This window comes from Mustela nivalis (assembly GCF_964662115.1).
Source record: "Mustela nivalis genome assembly, chromosome: 9".
Lineage (NCBI taxonomy): Eukaryota > Metazoa > Chordata > Mammalia > Carnivora > Mustelidae > Mustela > Mustela nivalis.
The window spans coordinates 22,659,658-22,679,522 of record NC_139028.1 but is presented as its reverse complement, the minus strand read 5'-3'; the positions used below and the strand labels follow the sequence as shown (position 1 = coordinate 22,679,522).

Sequence of the window (19,865 nt, the reverse complement as noted above, 5' to 3'; positions counted from 1 at the left end):
CAAAAGTATTTGTTAATAGGCCAAAAAATGTCAGAGACAGGACTCACCATGGAGGTATCCACACTGAATGTGCCTCCAAGCCTGGACACATCCGCTCTGGGTTCCATTTGTGAGGGCAAGGAAAATGGGAGTGAGTGCCTGTTGGTTAATTCTCTGCCTGTCCAGGGGTCACTAGAGTTGGGGGCAACCACTGGTACTTTGGGGATTGGCCGAGGCAGCCATGATTCCCCAAGGCGGCCACAGGGAACAGGGGGCAGTTTGTCTCTGGACGAACAGTCGCCCGGTGTACAAGGCAAGGGACGTCTCTGTGGCCGGGATTCTGCTCCAACAGAATATGGCCGGTCTGGAGGGGGTGGTGGTGGAAGATCTCGAAGTGTGGGAGGTATTGGTAATGGTTTGTCCTTATGAAGGGAGCCAGAAGCTACCTGTGAAGCATGAGGAAAAGTAAATCAATCAAAACCTACTTATCTAAAAAACCAAAAAACCCCACTGTAATCCACAACGCTATATTCCACAACAAAGAATCAGAAGACTGTAGAAATGGGTAATGTCTTACCTTAGAAGCAGTTCCAAGACCAGAAGCACTGGCAGGAAGAGATACCCGCTGTTGCAGAAGGTCAAGTCGAGGTGGCACTGGGGGCAGGGAAGCTTGTGGGGCCATGGAAAATGGAGAAGGAGGCCGTTCCACCTGACACACATAAAATTTCCCAATAGGTTATTCTTGTATGAGGGAGTGGCATCTTTCAAATCCTTCTAACGCATAGACAAGCAAGTACTCTGAACACTGTTACCAATGGGTCAGGCTTCCTGAGTTATTTCTGCGTCACCGTAAGAGGGCGCTCTCAATCACAGAACTACCACGCAGATCCAAGCCACAGGCAAGTATGGAGAAATGGCTCTGCTACAAGAAGCTTCCTAGCTCACAACTGAAAACAAATATTACAATTTCCACCTCCACCTCTTCAGAGAAAGAAAAAAATCTTCTCAAGATCAAAAAGAGGAACCCATATAAAATGGAAGGAGCAGACATTAACCTCTCAACAAATCATGTAGGGAAATAACATTTAAGGCACAGAACAATGAGAGATCAAAGATGAGAAATTCTCTGGCTTGTTAGGATAGAACAAAGAAAAAAATAAAGACATTTAGAGGGAAAGAATCAACAGAATGAGTAAAAAGCATCTCAAGTCCTTCTGAAGAAATGTTACTTCAAGTCAGTAATTTAAAGGAATTAATATTTCCCATCCATTTGTGTTCTTAAAAAAATGAGGTGCCAAATTAGACGAAGCAATACATGTATAACCTCTCCCATTTCCGAGCCTGCAGCAGGGTGATGAATGGCTGGTAAGCTTGTCCAGGCAAGCTATCAAGAGATCTGCATAATTCATACAAAATGCTACTTGGCATTTGCATTCTCTCCCAGGGAGCAATACAGATGGAATAGAGGCAAATATGTATTACAAGCACTTACATAAGATGACAGAAAGATACCCATTCACATACTTAGGCCTATCATTAGTGCTGGTGGTAAATGAAGACAAAGAAAGCCCTCACCATTAGCTACCTGCTTTTACCCATGCTTAAGGAAAGGGCTGCATGTCCCTGGTGCACGAGTGATGCAGCATGAACAGTGAGACACCTCAAGGCTTAAGTGAGAAAGTTATTAGGATAATTGTTACTTCATCCATTTCTAGCTAGTCACTGTATCTTGCTGATTCTTCCATGAAAGAGCCTCATATCTTTTTTTAAAGATTTTATCTGACAGAGAGAGACACAGCGAAAAAGGGAACACAAGCAGGGGGAGTGGCAGAGGGAGAAGCAGGCCTTCCCCGAGCAGGGAGCCCAATGTCGGGCTTGATTCCAGGACCCTGGGATTACGACCTAAGCTGAAGACAGATGCTTAACGACTGAGCCACCCAGGCGCCCCAAAGGAGTCTCATATCTTGATCTGCCTCTTCATTCTGCTTACCAATCTCAGATCTGATTTATTAAAACCACCTTCTCACAATTCTCCCAAATTCTGGTTTCTTATCTCACCCAAATCCTTTTGCTTGCCATTACCAGCTGAGCCGTCCTCAGACTACATAACAGCTCGTCCATCCATACTCCCACTCTCCTACCAGTCTCGACTCTGCAGTTCCTACCTCCTTGCCTTTGATCAGGTTGTTTCCCAACTGGAAAAAAGCCCTCTCTGCCTTTTCTTTTTTTTTTAGGATTTTATTTTTAAGTGATCTCTACACTCAACCCAACTGGGGGCTCAAACTCACAACCCCAAGATAAGAGTTGCACGTTCCACTGACTGAGCCAGCCAGGCGCCCCTCTCTGCCTACAACCCCTCTCGCCATCTGTGGCTCGTTCCCCTTCCTGAAGTGCAGAGGGCTGAGCTAATTACACTCTCTGTGGCTCAACATCATAACCTATCCTTGCACCGTTCTTTTATTACAGCAAATAATCAAGTTGCACAAAAAGATAAAAAACACAAGTGGAGAGGAAATGATCAGAGAAATACTACAAGAATGGTTCTATGACCAAAGGGACATAAATATCCACATAGAAAGGGTTTACTGCATAGCCAGCCCAGTGAAGGAAAATAAACCATAACAAACAAGCAAACAAACCAAAAAGCACCCCTGTGTTTTCAAGGAATCAAGCATAAGGAGAATAACCTAAAAGCTTCTCGGATAACAGGAAAAAGGACACCAAATAGCCAAAAAACACTAGAACCTGAAGTGAAGTGAAGCCATAACAATTTTTAGAGTTTTTTTTCAACCTAGCACTGGGTAACCAGTCAGTCTAAAGGCTGAACAGATATCTAAGGTATCTAACGTCTCAAAAGTTTTCTCCTGGGGTGCCTCAGTGGGTTAAGCCTCTGCCTTTGGCTCAGGTCATGATCCCAGAGTCCTGGGATTGAGCCCCACATCGGGCTCTCGGCTCCATGGGGAGTTTGCTTCCTCCTCTCTCTCTGCCTGCCTCTCTGCCTACTTGTGGTCTCTCTCTCTCTCTGTCAAATAAATAAAAAATCTAAAAAAAAAAAAAAAAAAAGTTTTGTCTTGCACCTTTCTGAGGACATACTTCATCCACGAAAGGAAACCGTGGGAGCCATGTTTCCCATGTCACCATGTTATATACTGTCTACTGTATTTACAAAGTTTAGTTCATAGAAAATTATACTGAGAGAATGTCAGACAGCTTGGTAAGATCTGGTAGTGACAGGTACAAACAGAAAACTAAGGAAACAAAAATAAAGCAATTTGGGGTGCCCGGGAGGCTCCGTCGGTTAAGCTCCAAGTTGTCATTTCGGCTCAGGTCATGATCTCACAGGGTTGTGAGATGGAGTCCTGCATCTGGCTCTCAGCTCAGTAGGGAGTCTGCTGGAGATTCTGTCCCTCTCCCTCTGCTTCTCCCCCTGCCCCCACTCGTGTGCTCACACCCTCTCTCAAATAAGTAAAATCTTAATATATATATATATACATATATATATATGTATATATAGCAATTTTCCCAGGAAAAGCAGAAGGTCATATGAGAAAACAACAGCAATTACATCATATTGTATTGCTTGGAACAGCAAGGAACAAAATCATTTACACACCAAACAGTGATTCGGGCCCCCACCCCCACCAGAAAAAAACAAAACAAACAAACAAACCCCAAACAAACCACTCAAGTAACCATCGTGGGGAGATAATCCTTTTCTACAACACCTGAAGTGAACAGATGACAGACACTGAAGAGGCAAGAGAAAGCATGGAAGTATATGGTGTAAAAGGTGTTGAGAACCCACAAATCTGAGCGGGGCCCACAGAGGAGCTGAAGGCAGCAGAGGCTGAGAGCCAAGGTTTCTGCCAGCCTTCTAGCAAGTCTTTTAAACTTACCAAATAATCCACATGCGTTTGTCATTTGGATTTTGTAATAAGTACATTCACTGCATTAAAAACAAAACTGCAATAAAACAGCAACAGGGGCGCCTGGATGGCTCAGTGGATTAAGCCTCTGCCTTTGGCTCAGGTCATGATCTCAGGGTCCTGGATGGAGCCCCATATTGGGCTCTCTGCTCAGTGGGAAATCTGCCTCTCCCCCCACCCCCACCTGCCTCTCTGCCTACTTGTGATCTCCTCTGTGTCAAATAAATAAATAAAATCTATAAAATTAAAAAAAAAAAAAAAAAACAGCAACAAAAAGCACCCACCGAGGGATGCCTGGATGGCTCAGTGGGTTAAGCATCTGCCTTCGGCTCAGTTCATGATCTCAGGGTCCCGGCATCGAGCCCCGCGTCAGGCTCCTTGCTCAGCGGGGGGAGCCTGCTTCCCCCACTCTGTGCCTGCCACTCTGCCTATTTGTGTTCTCTCTCTTTCTCTCTCTGACAAATAAATAAATAAAATCTTAAAAAAAAAAAAAAAGCGCACCAGCTGACAGCTACCTGGGATGTAACAAGTCAGGCACTAGTCTCATACACCTTCAGGAGTGATTTTAGGACAAACGTGGAGATAGGGTGCCTGGTTAAAGCCTCTGCCTTCAGCTCAGGTCATGATCCCAGAGTCCTGGGATAGAGCCCTGCATCAGGCTCTCTGCTCGGTGGGGAGCCTGCTACCACCTCTCTCTGCCTGCCTCTCTGCCTGCTTATGATCTCTGTCAAATAAATAATAAAATCTTTAAAAAAAAAAAAGTGGGGATAAATTTTAGTTATCTACTCAAAAAAAGTTAAGTATTTTATAACAAATTTAATTCATACAAAGAATAATAGACACCCACGTAGCACCTACTGAACAACTAAGAAATCCAAGAGCACTGACTGCGCAATTCCCATTGCCCCTCCCCTAATTATATCCTTTCCTCCATCAAAGAGTTTAAATGTACATTCACTTTCTTTTTTTTTTTTTTTTTTTTAATTTTATTTATTTATTTGACAGAGATCACAAGTAGGCAGAGAGGCAGACAGAGAGAGAGAGGAGGAAGCAGGCTCCCTGCAGAGTGGACAGCCTGATGTGGGGCTCGATCCCAGGACCCTGGGATCATGACCTGAGCTGAAGGCAGCGGCTTTACCCACTGAGCCACCCAGGCGCCCCTGTACATTCACTTTCATCCAGCAGTTCCACTGCCAGGAATTTAAACTACAGACCTGAAAAGAGTATCAGTCTGTGTAAGTCTGGAAATAATGTGAACGTCCATTAAGAAACTAAATAAATTACGGAATGGCCAAGCGACAGCACCATGCACGAAGCTGTTTTTTTCTGTATTTGAACTTCTCCAGTGTAGGTTTTAACTTTTATTTAAATGAGTAAATTTAAAATCATTCATACAGATCAGCTATGGGAAAGGGGTTCCTTTTCTTTTCTTTACAGCCCTACAGCACTTAGAGTGTGGACCCAACATCTACACCAGCGCACGCTGTCTGCGTGTGGTAAGCTGTTCCACCCGCACGCACGCTCTCTTCTCAAATACAACCACTAGCTCCTTGCAGGTCTTTGTTTCAGGTCTCTTATCTCACTCAATACTTACAGCACCCAATAAAGAGCCTCTTACCCAGCATAATGGACACTTTGCAAAAATACTATGTTTATTATAAACCCCTCAAATATCCCATTAAGGCCAACTCCTCGAAACTTGTGCCCTCAAACATTACAGCAATTCAGTGGGTAGTCAATTATTCCCCTATGCATGTTAAAAAAACTTGTGCTCGCTTCGGCAGCACATATACTAAAAAAAACTTGTTTACAACCAATTTTTTTTTTTTAAGAGAAATAAGGTGATACTACACATAATATACAATTATTTTTTAAACTTAGTATTGGGCAATTTTTGACTTAAGTATACATACACTGAACTCATTCTGCAGAGCATTCCATTATGGGGACTGTAGCAGGCAGAATGAGGATTCCCCATCCCCCAGCCCCAAGATGTTTATTCACACCCTGAAACCCAGAAACTGAACATGTCATTTTACTTGGTAAAAGGGACTTCGCTAAGTATGGCTCTTGAGATGGGGGAATTACCCTGGACTATCTGGATAGGCCCAATCTAATCACATGAGTCCTTGAGAGCCTGTCTGAAGGTTCTAGCAGCGGAGTGCAGCTATTCATACACCCCAAGTGAAGACCAGTCCTCTCCTCTATTGGGGAAGATTGTGTTCTTCGACCAAGCATGCAGCTTTGGGAGGGACGCACATGGAGCTGTGAGGGAGGAAGGGGACACCTGCCTCACCAGCCAGATCGGCCGAATCAACCCTGGTGATCAGTGGGGTGACAGATGTTGCAGCCATACCACCCTCACATCCCACATGAGTCCTTCAAAGCAGAGAACCTCAGAGAGAAGGCAGGAGGAGGAGGAAAGAAATCCAAGAGCCAAAGAGTGTGTCTGACCATTAGAAGCTGGGATACCATGAGCAGACAGCCAGCAAGGACATGGGGATCTCAATCCTACAGCTGGCAAGGAACTAAACTCTGCCAAATCCAAATAGAAAAGGAACTGGGTCTTCCCATAGGGCCTACAGGAAGAACTACAGACCTGAATCTTCCCTGATCTAGCTGGAGTGCACACATATTGGGGTTCTGACCTTCAACACTGTAACAGAATAAACTTGTGTTGCTTTAAGCTGTTAAATTTGTAGTAATTTGTTATGGCAGCAACAGAATACAAACACATGGATGTATCATAATTTCTTACTGCTGGACATGTGAGTTGATTCGAATTTTTCATTATTGCAAATAAGGCTATAAGAACTGGATCTGGGGGCGCCTGGGTGACTCAGTGGGTTAAGCCTCTGACTTCAGCTCAGGTCATGGTCTCAGCGTGCTGGGATTGAGCCCCACATCAGGCTTTCTGCTCAGCAGGGAGCCTGCTTCCCTGCCTACTCGTGATCTCTCTCTCTTTGTGTCAAATAAATAAATAAAATCTTAAAAAAAAAAAAAAAAAAGGACTGGATCTGTATCTTTGGGTGCTTATCTGAGGATTTCTTTAGGATAAATCCCTAGAATTGGAATTGCTAGTTCAAACTGGGACCATTAATGCATTTTGATGGATGTCAAACTGTCCTTCCAAAAGATGGGCTAATCTGTACCCACATCAACACTGAATGCGATGCCTGTTTCTCCACAGTAAGTATTACTCATCTATAGAATTTTTTTTTTAAGATTTTATTTATTTATTCATTTATTTGACAGAGACAGAGAGAGCAATCACAAGTAGACAGAGAGAAAGGGGGAAGCAGGCTCCCCACTAAGCAGAGAGCCTGATGCGGGGCTCGATCCCAGGACCCTGAGATCATGACCTGAGCCGAAGGCAGAGGCTTAACCCACTGAGCCACCCAGGCATGCTCATCTATAGAATTTCATGAAGAGAAAAGGGTAATTTTAATTTCAAATAAATAAAGCCAGGAAAAATCACTTATCTTAGTATTCAGCTTCCCTAATACTCCAGGAGTTACCAATAAATTTTCATCAATGAACAGAAGAAATCTATGTGAGAACATGTAAAACTTTATGTTTAGAGATCAAGTTAATGCTTTAGAGAGAAAAATAATCTCTTTTTAAATTTTTTATTTATTTGAGAGAGAGAGAGACAGCATGAGGAGAGAGGGGTGAAGGGAAAGGCAGAAGCAGACTCCCCGCTGGGCAGGGAGCCTGACGTGAGACTTGATTCCAGAACCCCAGGATCATGACCTGAGCCAGAGGCAGACGCTTAACCAACTGAGTCACCCAGGTGTCCCTCAAACTAGTCTCTTAAAATGGACCCAAAGAACCTGTTATAAGGAGCCAAAACTAAAAAATCTGTCCACTTCAAAAAACCAAAAATGTACTGCTCATTCCAGTCTTCCTCAACTACCTGCTATTGATAAAGCATAGATTTATTAATTCCTATACTAAAGTTGTTTCAATTTCCAAACATTCAAAGTAATTGCTATGTGCTCAATTTTGAATAGTAAATTACAAATGAGACATGGCTCTTGCCTTCTATAATTTATAATATACCAGGAAATACATTTAATACATTTAATAAACTATTACGAGGTATTAAGTTCTATGGCAGACATACTCAGTGTCTCAGAGACACCTGGGTAGACCTAGAAATGATGTGTATATAAACACATGGGAATTGGGGGGTGGGGGAAGCAGGAACAGTCTGGAAAGGTGTCCTAGGAAATGAAAACTAAACTAACTTACGAAGAAACTACCAAGACAGGGGCACCTGAGTGGTTCAGTTGCCCTCAGCTTTGGCTCAGGTCGTGATCTCAGGGTGCTGGGATTGAGCCCCACTCAGCAGGGAGTCTGCTTGTCCCTCCCCCTCTGCTCTTTCCCTTGCCCACAAGCTCCCTCTCTAAAAGAAATTTTAAAATTCTTTAAAAAAAGAAAAAAGAAACTACCAAGACAAAAGCACAAAGAGATTTTAGTGGTTTGGCCTTGCTGGACCACAAAACATAAAGCAAAAAGGATTTTAAGGGCAAAGTGCAGGAGGAAAGGAGAATTGCTTAACCCATTAAGTAATGAGAAGTCATCAGAGTATGAGGCAAAGGAATGGGATGGTCAGGTTTGCGCTGAGCTCTCCGGTGCTGGCAGAGGGGCAAAAAGACGATGATGATGGCCTGAAATAAGGCAGTGGCACTGAGGACAGAGAGGAGGAGACACACTGGATCCAATCATTTAAGAGATCAAATCTATTCCTTTTCCTGGAGGCAGGGGTGGTAGGGCCAAGGGAGAGAGCAAGCGAGAATACCAGACTCCCCGCTGAGCATGGAGCCTAAAGCTGGGCTTGAGCCAAGGACCCCAAGATCATGACCTGAGCTGAAATCAAGTCAGACTCTCAACCAACTGAGCCACCCAGGGGCCTCCCCAAATCCATTCTTTCCATCTACCACGTGTCAGGCAGTAAGGTACTATCATAAAAGAAGGCTGCCCATAAATTTATATAAAAATCCTCCACTAGAGAATCGAAAGCACATTAGAATCTTGTTTGCCCTGTATTGCTTACCATCTTCAAAGGACTCCCTTCCTTCTAATTAGTCAGCAGATCCCTGTTTTACCCTACCCACCGATGTTACAAAATTTGATCCCATCTTTCTTAGTCTGTATGTTTCCTCTCTTTACTAGGGCCTTTCCAGTTTGCTTAGCTTCTACCTGGTACCTCCTCTGCCACCCTCCAGTCACTTTGGTCGCCATGTCCTTGGTTACTAACAGTGCCTCTCCCCTCTGCAATCTAACTTTCCAGTGCCAGGACCCCCGTAGGAAAGAACACCAGAACACCAGACCCCACTCAGAGAGGCACAATAGGGCCTCACTGTCATATCGCCTCTCATTCTCTCCAAGCTGAGGAAAGCCCAGTTCTAGGACACAGAGCATGGGCCTTGAAGCCAGAACATCTGGCCACAGCTATGTAATTTTCAGCCAGTTCCTTAATCTTGCTGTACCTTGGTTTCTTCATCTGCTAAATGAAAATAAGAGTACCTACTCCTGGGTTATTTGAGTATATACGAGGACAGGATTACAAGAGTTAGAAAAAGGGAAGTACTCAGCATGGCATCTCTCACATAATAAATGCTCAGTAAATAGTCAGCTACTATTGCTTCCTGCGGTCTGGATGTCATCAAATGCTCTCTATTCCTTTAGAACACAACTCACAGTGGAGTCTGCCAGTCTCTGAACCTGAAGTCTCACCTTCGCACCAGCCAGTTCCTTCATCATAAAGAGAGAATCATCAGCTCGTTCATCATCGTCGTCCTCATAATTTGGGGAGGGAGCTCCCTCGGCTCCTTGCCTCAGTAGGCTGCCACTTCCTCGAGGGTCAAATGGATCGACCACAATGGGCTCAGTACCTTTAATTTCACATCGGCAGAAAGGACAGCCCTGGCCTTCGGATTCCTGCAGAGCAAACAGGAGACGGTCAAAGGCTCATCTGTAAGTATGGACAATAAGGAAATACATTTCCTAAAGATGAAAAAAGAAACCAGAAGCTTAAAACCTCTCCCACAAACCAGACCATCCTTTCTCTCCATAGAGGATACAAAACGCCCAGTTCCTTCAAGGACTACACAGCAGAGCACACGGTCTGGAGCCATACCTGCCAGGATGTGAGACAGGACGTGCACATGAGGTGTCCACAGGGCTCAATTTTCACATCCTTGTCGTTTTCAGCGCATATTTTACACAGCTGGAAGGTGGAGCCCATCTCACAGTATAATTCATATTGTTCCTTTAATAAAGAAAAATTGAAGAGACTACTCAGCCGAGAGCGGTATCTGTCGAACAAATGAATGACTGCAACCTTCAACTGACACTGGGAAAACTAGACTGTTACTCCCTCCACAAATTTGGCTTATATGGAAGTGCCCCAACAGTGGTCACCATTCTCTCACTGACACAGAAAGCACACGGTCTTGTCCTATTTCAGGTTTTTTAGAGAAACTACACACACATAAATCCACTAGGCTAGTCGATGGTTTAAAACCTAAGTGTTCCAATCACTCCGTAGTGCTCTACCATGAGTTGTGTCGAGGACAAAAGCTTGTCTCCAGAGAAACAGTGAGGAGGTAAAACAAAATTCACCTGGGTCACTTTGATGTGGTCTTGGGGAGTTGGTTCACATAAGCCTGTCAGGTCGGGATTCTGATTCCGTCCATCTGGAAACAAATAGCTGTAAAAAGAGTAACCAGCCTTGGGGTTTTACTAAAGACAATTTATAACTGTTGGCTAATGCAGACAAAATAATAGCTGGGCATTCTCTCATCTAAAAGGGCAACTGTGTTGGGGTGCCTGGGTGGCTCAGTGGGTTGGTCATGATCCCGGGTACTGGGATTGAGCCCCGCATCAGGACCTCTGCTCAGCGGGGAGCCTGCTTCCTCTCTCTCTCTCTCTCTCTCTCTCTCTGCCTGCCTCTCTGCCTACCTGTGATCTCTGTCAAAAAATTTTTTTAAAAAAATCTTTAAAAGGACAACTGTGGGGGCATCTGGGTGGCTCCGTCAGTTAAACGTCCAACCTCTGATTCCAGTTCACATCATGACCTCAGCGTGGGGAGACTGAGCCCCGCACCACCAGTTTCGCACTCAGCACAGAAGTCCGCTTGAGATGCTCTTTCTCGCTCAGCCCCTCCTACGGCTCATGCACACTCTCTCAAATACATAAATAGGCTCCTTTGCATAAGGTACAAAGGTAAATCTTTGTATTTATCAAAGATAAATACTTCAAAAAATAAGTAACACAGAACAGTTCCAAGAAGATATTCTCCAAACAATGATACTCCTTCTCTAGGCCACAAGGCCACAGGCTTTATCTTTAAACTAAGTGGCTGACAAACTTTTTCTGTAAAGGGCCACACAATAAATATTTTAGACTTTGCAAGCCATAGAAGTATGTCCCCTATATTCTTTGGTTGTTATTGTTTATAGTAACCCTTTAAAAAGGAAAACCCATCTTAGTTCCAGGCCATACTGCAAGAGCTGGCTGATGGGCCATAGTTGGCCCAACCCCTATTTTAATCTATGGATAGCCATAAAATAAAAATTATTAAATTTATTTTTATTTTAAGTAGGCTCCACACCCAGCGTGCAGCCTGACACAGGGCTCGATCTCACGACCCTGAGATCAAGACCTGAGCTGAGATCAAGAGTTGGACACTTAACCACTGAGTTACGTCGGTGTCCCCAAATTCTTAATTTAAGCACCATCTGTTTTTGGCCAAAGGCCTAAAATGCCCTTGTTTACCAGCTATTTAACATGGAAAGACAATAATTCAAAAGAAATGTAACAAGAAGCAAAGCAAGCCCCTGAGACCAGGTATCAGGAAGCCCAGAGTGCCGGCCTGCTCTGATACGTGGGGAAGCACTCCCTTCAGCCCCAACGTTGCCGCAGAAAATGGACTCTCCTCGTTGCTTTAAAACACAAGTAGCTTTCTAACAGCTGGTCAACTGCTAGTATTTTTAGTGCCTACCAAGTGATAATCAGTTTGCGTTCCCAAAGGAATAGCATTCTGGAATAAGTAAGAACTTACTTATCGATATTAGCAGAGATTACAAAAGCCCAAAGACTGAAGAAATACTGCCAAACCAAAATGCTTAGAGCAGATGAAGGCCACTGAGCCTGCTCTTATTAAAAACATCTAAGCACTCTAATGTGGGCTAGTTAAATAACTGGTAACATTTCCTGCTAAATGGCATATTTTCAAATATAGATTTGGAAATATGTTAACATCTGGAAAAGGAAAAATATACAGTTTACACATGGTAATAACTAAAGCACTAGAGAAAAATCATTTCACTCAAAGAATCCTTTTAAATAACAACAAAAGTCCTACAGAAACTGAAGGTTAAAATAATACAACCTGTTAATATGTTTCTTGACTCTTCAGTCCTGAAGACACCTGGAATCAAGTCACTGATGATTAAGTTTTATAACCCCTAAATTCCTGTATTCCAGCAAGGGGCAAACAGCAGATACTCACAAGCCTTCCCTGAAGCCATCAATCAGGGCTTGGAAGAGAGGTTTATTGTGAGGGATAGTCTGCAGAATGTTCCCATCAGCAGTGACATACCCAATAGCCCACTGACCCAGACGAGTGCAACTCAGCCGGAAAATGTAACTGAGAACAGAGATGAACAGAACATTTTATATGCTTTTGTTAGGGTGGAAGGCAAGACAGAGACAAAAATCAAACGGATCATCAATAATAGATTCTACAGTGACTCCAGACCAAAAGCAAAAAATACAGAAGTTCAATTCTTAAGTGGCTTGAAAGCATTTATCAAATCCTAAGATCTGCATAAGTCAATTCTTCTGGTAAACAGACATCAATCCCAGTGCAGCAATGGAGCCACTGGGAAACTAATCCAAGATCACCTTTCCTCTATCCTGGCAGAGGTCACAAAAGCATAGAATTCAGGAGAATAAACACCTTTGCTTCCCAGCACTGACCTGCCCGGTTTGTGAATGAACTTCTGGAGCCGAGCTTTCACTTCATCGTATGTCAGGAAAGCCATGTAACCAGGATGAGTTACGGCAAGACTGTTCCAGTTCCTGAGCAAAGAGGACCAGGGCTAAGGGAACAAGAGCTCGATCAGACCACTTAGCTCAGGACATCCCACCATCCTCAGAGCAAGGAAGAACAGAAAGAAAACCACCTCAATTCTCCATTCATTGTCACAAATTTTCAATTATATGGTTACTTTGAGAGAAATATGTTTGAGACGTAAGAACTCAGAAAAGAGGGGCGCCTGGGTGGCTCAGTGGGTTAAAGCCTCTGCCTTCAGCTCCGGTCATGATCCCAGGGTCCTGGGATCGAGCCCCACATCGGGCTCTCTGCTCAGCGGGGAGCCTGCTTCCTCCTCTCTCTCTCTACCTGCCTCTCTGTCTACTTGTGATCTCGATCTGTCAAATAAATACATAAAATCTTAAAAAAAAAAAAATTCAGAAAAGCTAAGAAGAAACAAATATATGCTTGTAGAAAGAAATTTCATTATAAAATGAAATTCAAGACATTTTACAGAAGTTCTAAGCAACAGCAAGGCCCACGTGTACAACTAAAAAGTTGCAAATAAAGGCTTACACCAGTTGGCATACACATATTATCTTTACAGAGAGAAAGAAATGAGCTCTTTCTGAAGTATCAATGCACGTTAATACTAACAGTCAAGAATTTCAATACAATAGGAGAAAAAGCTGGAAATGTACATAAATGTCCAACAACAGAAAAATGATTAAATAGGTCATATTACACCCATCTTCTGGGCATTCCACAATGATTTCAATGATACAAAGAATATTTAAAAGAGAGATTATAAATGTGAGGAGAAGAGAGCACATTATATAGTTATTGTGTTTAACAATAAATAGATAAAAACTGAGTAGTGAGGGTTTTTTTGCTTATAATCTCTACACTGACTAAAAATACTTTTGTATTTTTACAAAATGCACCTGGGTGGCTCAGTGGGTTAAAGCCTCTGCCTTCGGTTCAGGTCATGATCCCAGGGTCCTGGGATCGAGCCCCGCATCGGGCTCTCTGCTTCGTGGGAAGCCTGCTTCCTCCCCTCTTTCTGCCTACTTGTAATCTCTGTCTGTCGAATAAATAAATAAATCCTAAAAAAAAAAAATACTTTTGTACAATATGTAAACTTGCAAATGTTATTTTTTTAAAGAGCTCTCCTTTCAGGAAAGAAGCAACTAGTTTAGCCAACATTTTAGTATCCTACCTGAAAGAGTCGTGTGAAGATGTCAAATTCAAAAACTGAAATATAATCATTGCAGGTCAGATCAATAGTGGATTTCAGAGCCATGGCCTCAAGCCCGGAGCTGATGGGATGCACTTCGTGAAGGGCCTGTCGGAAACTCTTCCAAAGGACTATAGTCCTAGATGGGGGAGCAGGGGTGAAAGGGAAGGCAGAGTGAGGTAACAGACAATGCTGTGCACTGCCATAATAACCAAGAAAGCCACATTAAGGTCACAATATCAATTTCAATTCTCTTAAAGAAGTTAAGTTATATTTTGGATTGAGAACATAAAGGGAATAAATATTTCTTAACTTTCTAATAAGGAAATTAGTAATAGAGAAATCTTTTTCCACTATTCTTTGGCAATATGTCAAAAACTAATTCCCTTTCTCATCTTTCTTCACACATCTGTTCTCTTTAGAGAAACATGGAAAGAGAGAGATTACTCTTTTTATATAAATGTCATCTGAGGCCAGGCCTTCACTAACTTAAAAGCTTACATTTAAACTAACTTTTTAAAAGCATATAAAACATCCTGAGTTCTTTGAGGAACTCATAATCACAAGGCCTAGACAGGAGGAAATAGTCTTAAGACACAGGAAGAACACAGTTCTGAAAGGGAGGAGGAATAAATTATTAACATAAGAATGATTAAACCCCAGATAAGGCTAGCACAAGACACTATGGGATTTCTATTTCTCAAGATCTTTATGTAAACACAAGCTCACTGACTCTGAAAAGTTTATGTACTCACTGCCTAGAAATTAAGAGATAAAGTGGCATTTTGAACTCTTCTAAGGAGTTATTAAATTAAAAGGAACAAAGTTAAATTTATTCCCATCCTCTTTAACAAAGTTTTTAAATCACCGATTATTCTGTATTTTACATTTAAGCATATTTTTAAAAAGAAGGCATCTAAAGGGAAATTTATATTAGGAACTGTATGTACAACTAAAAAACTGTATTGCTAATTTTTTTTTAGTTCCCCGATCCAAATTTCATAGGCTATACAAGAAAATTTATATTAATACTTAAAAACAGAAGTCTAACACATAAATCTGTCTATATAATTTAAAACTTCTATACAACAAAAGACAATATGACAAAGTAGAAAACTAGCCACAGACTAGGAGAAGGTATTTGTAACGTAAGGTAACTAAAAATCAGTGTCTTTCAATAGGAAAAAGACAAGTTACTCAGTACAGAAATGGACAAGTTAGGAACAGGAACAGGCAAGTCAGAGTAAGAGTCCCAACTGGTCATAACTGCGAAAAGATGCTCAATCTCCTTTGTCATTAGGAATAGAAAGCAAAATATGATACCCAAGTCACACTACCCGTGTTAGCCCGACTGTAGAGCTATGGAATTTGTGTAGACTACTTACAGGGATATAAACTGGTATAACCACTTTGGAAAGCAATTAGGCAATATCTGGCAGAGCAGAGGACGTGAAACTCCCTGATTCAGCTATTTCACTACTAGGCATGTAACTGTGAAGAAGCTCTTGCATATGAAGGCAAAAATAATTTTGTTCACTGTGGCACAGTTTGTGAGCACAAAGAATGTGAAACATAAACCTCTATTAACAGCGGAATGGATAGGGAGAGAGACAGACAAATATTCGATATAAGAGCCTGGGTATCAGTTGAATCTGCAAAGATTTCTTTAAAAAAAAAGAACCTCCAAAACATGGGGACGTAGGTATAATAGTGCTCCCCTTATTTGCAAGGGATACTTTGCAAAATCCTCAGTGGATGGCTGCAAAGGCAGATAGTACCAAACCCTATATATACTGTAGTTTTTTCCTATACATGCACCTATGATAAGTTTAATTTATAATTTAGGCGTAGTAAGACAACAACAATAACAAAATAGAACAATTATAACCAATATACTGTAATGAAAGTTATGTGAATGTGGGTTTTCTCCCACAGCACCTCAGTGCAGTAGACATCCTTCTAGTGATGATGAGATAATATGCCTACATTGAGAAGATGGAGTGAGGGGAAGGACGCAAGCACTGCGACAGTGTTAGGCTACTACTGACGTTGTGCTAATACACCAGGAAGACCATCAGCTTCTGGACCACAGCTGATCTCAGGTATCTGAAACCTTGAAAAGTAAAACTGCCAATAAGGGGGGGCCTACTGTACATACGCATTATTTTTCTTTATGCTTTCCCATGACATAATTATTTCATTAATTAAAAAAAATAAACAGGGGCACCCAGCAGACTCACTTGGTAGACCATGCAACTCTTGATGGTGGGGTTGTGATTTCAAGCATCACACTGAGGCTGCAGTTTATTTAAAAAAAAAGGTAAAACATCAAAAAAAATTGAAGCAGAAGGCCACAACATAAGCTTTAGCTCTTCACAGTTCATATTCATTATTTTGAGGGGCACCTGGGTAGCTCAGTGGTTAAGCGTCTGACTTCTGGGTCTCAGCACAGGGCCTGATCTCAGGGATGGAGTTCCAGACCCACAATGGGCTCCATGCTGGGAGCCTACTTAAGAAACAAATACATAAACAAAACAAACAAAAAAATCAAATTCATTATTTTGAGACTTACTTTTCCCCAAAAGCTTTCCTCCAAAATTCTGCAGCATCTGCTTTCGTAATCCGAAATGTGTCTCCTTGAAAGAGTCCACTCGGAAAGATTCCTTTTAGTTCTGCCAGCATGTGGCTGAAGATCAGAGATAGCTTGGTTAGGTTTCGCCTACAAATGATAAAAAAAAAAAAAAAAAAAAAGTGCAATAATTAAACACATAAAATTACTTCTATTTTAAATGCGCTGAATTCACCAGATCAGGTATGTAATTAATATAAACATGAACATACATTTACAAAGAACCTCTTCAAATATACTTTCTGGCAAATATTATTCAGAGATACATAAAACTAGGAAAGAAGACAGGAAGGAATGTGCTGCTGACACTATTAAATACTCTCATTTTTATCTTTGTTCAAAGAAGAGCTTCAGAAACTGTTTTTGTCCTAACATCATATGAAAGATAGAGATATAACACACGGATGACTGTTGCATTCACTAGGTCCACTCCTACTCCCTGCATTCAAAAAGATGTCCTATAGTAAATCGAAAATTTAACAATTACATATTTTAAGGCTTTCAATCTCAGGTTAATCAGGTCTAATACCTCTGAGTATTAACTAACATGAACAAATCTACTTTTTGAGGATGACATAGATACAATGACTCAACAAATAAAGGTGCAAACTTGTATGTTAACATAATCATTTGCAGGGGCACCTGGGTGGCTCAGTGGGTTAAAGTCTCTGCTTTCAGCTCAGGTCATGATCCCAGGATCCTGGGAATGAGCCCTGCTTTGGGCTCTCTGCTCAGCAGGGAGCCGGCTTCCTCCTCTCTCTGCCTGCTGCTCTGCCTACTTGTGATCTCAGTCTGCCAAATAAATAAATAAAATCTTTTTAAAAAAATCATTCACAAACAAAAGAAAGGAAATAATAAAAAAGCAAAATATACTATTTCTGCTTTGCCTAAGCTACTCTGGATTTTTTTTTAAAGATTTTTTATTTATTTGACAGACAGAGATCACAAGTAGGCAGAGGGAGGGGGGTGGGGGGTGGGTGGGGGAGCAGGCTCCCGGCTGAGCAGAGAGCCCTGGGATCATGACCTGAGCCGAAGGCAGAGGCTTTAACCCACTGAGCCACCCAGGCGCCCTATTCTGGATTTTTAAAAAAAACATTTTATTTATCTGAGCTAGAGACAGGGAAAGAGAGAGAGAGAGTGTGCGAGCATGCACCCATGAGTGGGGAGAGGAGCAGAGAAAGGGGAGGAGGAGACGCCTCACGGAACAGGGAAGCCCAATGCGGGGCTCAATCCCAGGACTCTGGGGATCATGACCTGAGCCGAAGGCCGTCACTTAATTGGCTAAGCCACCCAGGATCCCAGCTATTCTGGATTTTAAAGCTAATCATATCACTCATCCAAATTAAAGAATTAATAAATTACAATTTTCAATTTGAATATCCAGACCTAACAAGTATTTTCACTTAAATCAGACCTTAAAGAAGTTAAGTTTTACCAAAACAGTTCTTCCTATACCAAAACTGGAATGCTAGTATCCAAACCATGTGACAATTTCTACCTGCATGCATATGCTAGTGCTATCCATTAGTGAGCTTTACTCTGATAACCTCATAAAGATGCCACAGAGAATAATGGAGTTATCGAATCACTATGTTGTATACTTGAAATTAATGTAACATTCTGTCAACTATAATTCAATATAAAAAAGATGCCACATAGTACCAATTTAACACACCGGATGATGCCTCTACTTTGAGGTATGTCCTTTAATCAGATTATCTTTCTTCTCTTTAATGTGCTGCCACACAGAGAAAGACAGACAGATGCTTTAGATACTGTTAATACGCCAAACCAGCTACCATCCGTACTTATTTTCACCTTGTCCCCATCATTAGTATTTTTATATTCAAAAGTCTATTCTTCTCTTAAGTGGATTATAAAATTTCAAGTCAATTTGTGATCAAATTTGAGTACCTAAAAATTCTCTTTCATGGGGCGCCTGGGTGGCTCAGTGGGTTAAGCCGCTGCCTTCAGCTCAGGTCATGATCTCAGGGTCCTGGGATCGAGTCCCGCATCGGGCTCTCTGCTCGGCAGGGAGCCTGCTTCCCTCTCTCTCTCTCTCTCTGCCTGCCTCTCCATCTGCTTGTGATTTCTCTCTGTCAAATAAATAAATAAAGTCTTTAAAATAAAAAAAAAAAAATTCTCTTTCATGGAGAGATTGTTCTCTTTTTTGCTATATAAAATGCTGCACCGGGGCGCCTGGGTGGCTCAGTGGGTTAAGCTGCTGCCTTCAGCTCAGGTCATGATCTCAGGGTCTTGGGATCGAGTCCCGCATCGGGCTCTCTGCTCGGCAGGGAGCCTGCTTCCCTCTCTCTCTCTGCCTGCCTCTCCATCTACTTGTGATTTCTCTCTGTCAAATAAATAAATAAAATCTTTAAAAAAAAAAAAAAAAAAATGCTGCACCAAAGACACCAAGTCTTCCTAGCCCTGATTCTTGTGCAAAATGCTACTGAAATCTTTCCAGTCAGCTTTCAACAAATCAGCTTCAGTTCTAAGATCTGTCTTCTTGCACTTTAGCAAGTTATTCTTTCTAGTTTCCGATTTGTTTTCTGAAAGCACTACAAAAGTGTTAATATATTCTTTGAAGACAGTCTAAAATAATTCCTATGCTATGTAGATCAAGTGTGAGATACGAAGACAAGCACTTATCCAATCCCTAAGCTCCTTTAACCGTTGTCCTCCTCACACTTTGAGATCCTTCAATTATGGCTTATTAGAACTTTTGCTATTTTATCAAAAAAGAAACAAAAAGCAGAAAGACCAAGAATATATCACAGAATGGGGCACCTGGCTAGTTCAGTAAGTAGACCCTGTGACTCTCGATCTCAGTGTCACGATTTTGAGCCCCACAGTGGAGGTAGAGATCACTTAAATATTTTTTAAAAAGAAAAACTAGGGCGCCTGCGTGGCTCAGTGGGTTGGGCCGCTGCCTTCGGCTCAGGTCATGATCTCAGGGTCCTGGGATTGAGTCCCGCGTCGGGCTCTCTGCTCAGCAGGGAGCCTGCTTCCTTCTCTCTCTCTCTCTCTGCCTGCCTCTCAGTGTACTTG

The 19,865-nt window shown here is 42.0% G+C and overlaps 1 protein-coding gene across 2 annotated transcripts in view; it reads right to left on the bottom strand.

Annotated features, from left to right (window-relative positions):
- Positions 1-19,865, bottom strand: part of CBL (Cbl proto-oncogene) — an 82,587-nt gene that overhangs the window by 18,991 nt on the left and 43,731 nt on the right. For both annotated transcript variants that reach the window (XM_082683575.1, XM_082683576.1), the window contains 9 exons: positions 16,761-16,907; positions 14,171-14,327; positions 12,897-13,018; positions 12,427-12,564; positions 10,536-10,623; positions 10,051-10,182; positions 9,648-9,851; positions 557-688; positions 48-425 (listed from right to left, as the gene is read on the bottom strand). In XM_082683575.1, the coding sequence (XP_082539701.1) occupies positions 48-425; positions 557-688; positions 9,648-9,851; positions 10,051-10,182; positions 10,536-10,623; positions 12,427-12,564; positions 12,897-13,018; positions 14,171-14,327; positions 16,761-16,907 (1,498 nt within the window). The remainder of the gene's footprint in view (positions 1-47; positions 426-556; positions 689-9,647; positions 9,852-10,050; positions 10,183-10,535; positions 10,624-12,426; positions 12,565-12,896; positions 13,019-14,170; positions 14,328-16,760; positions 16,908-19,865) is intronic.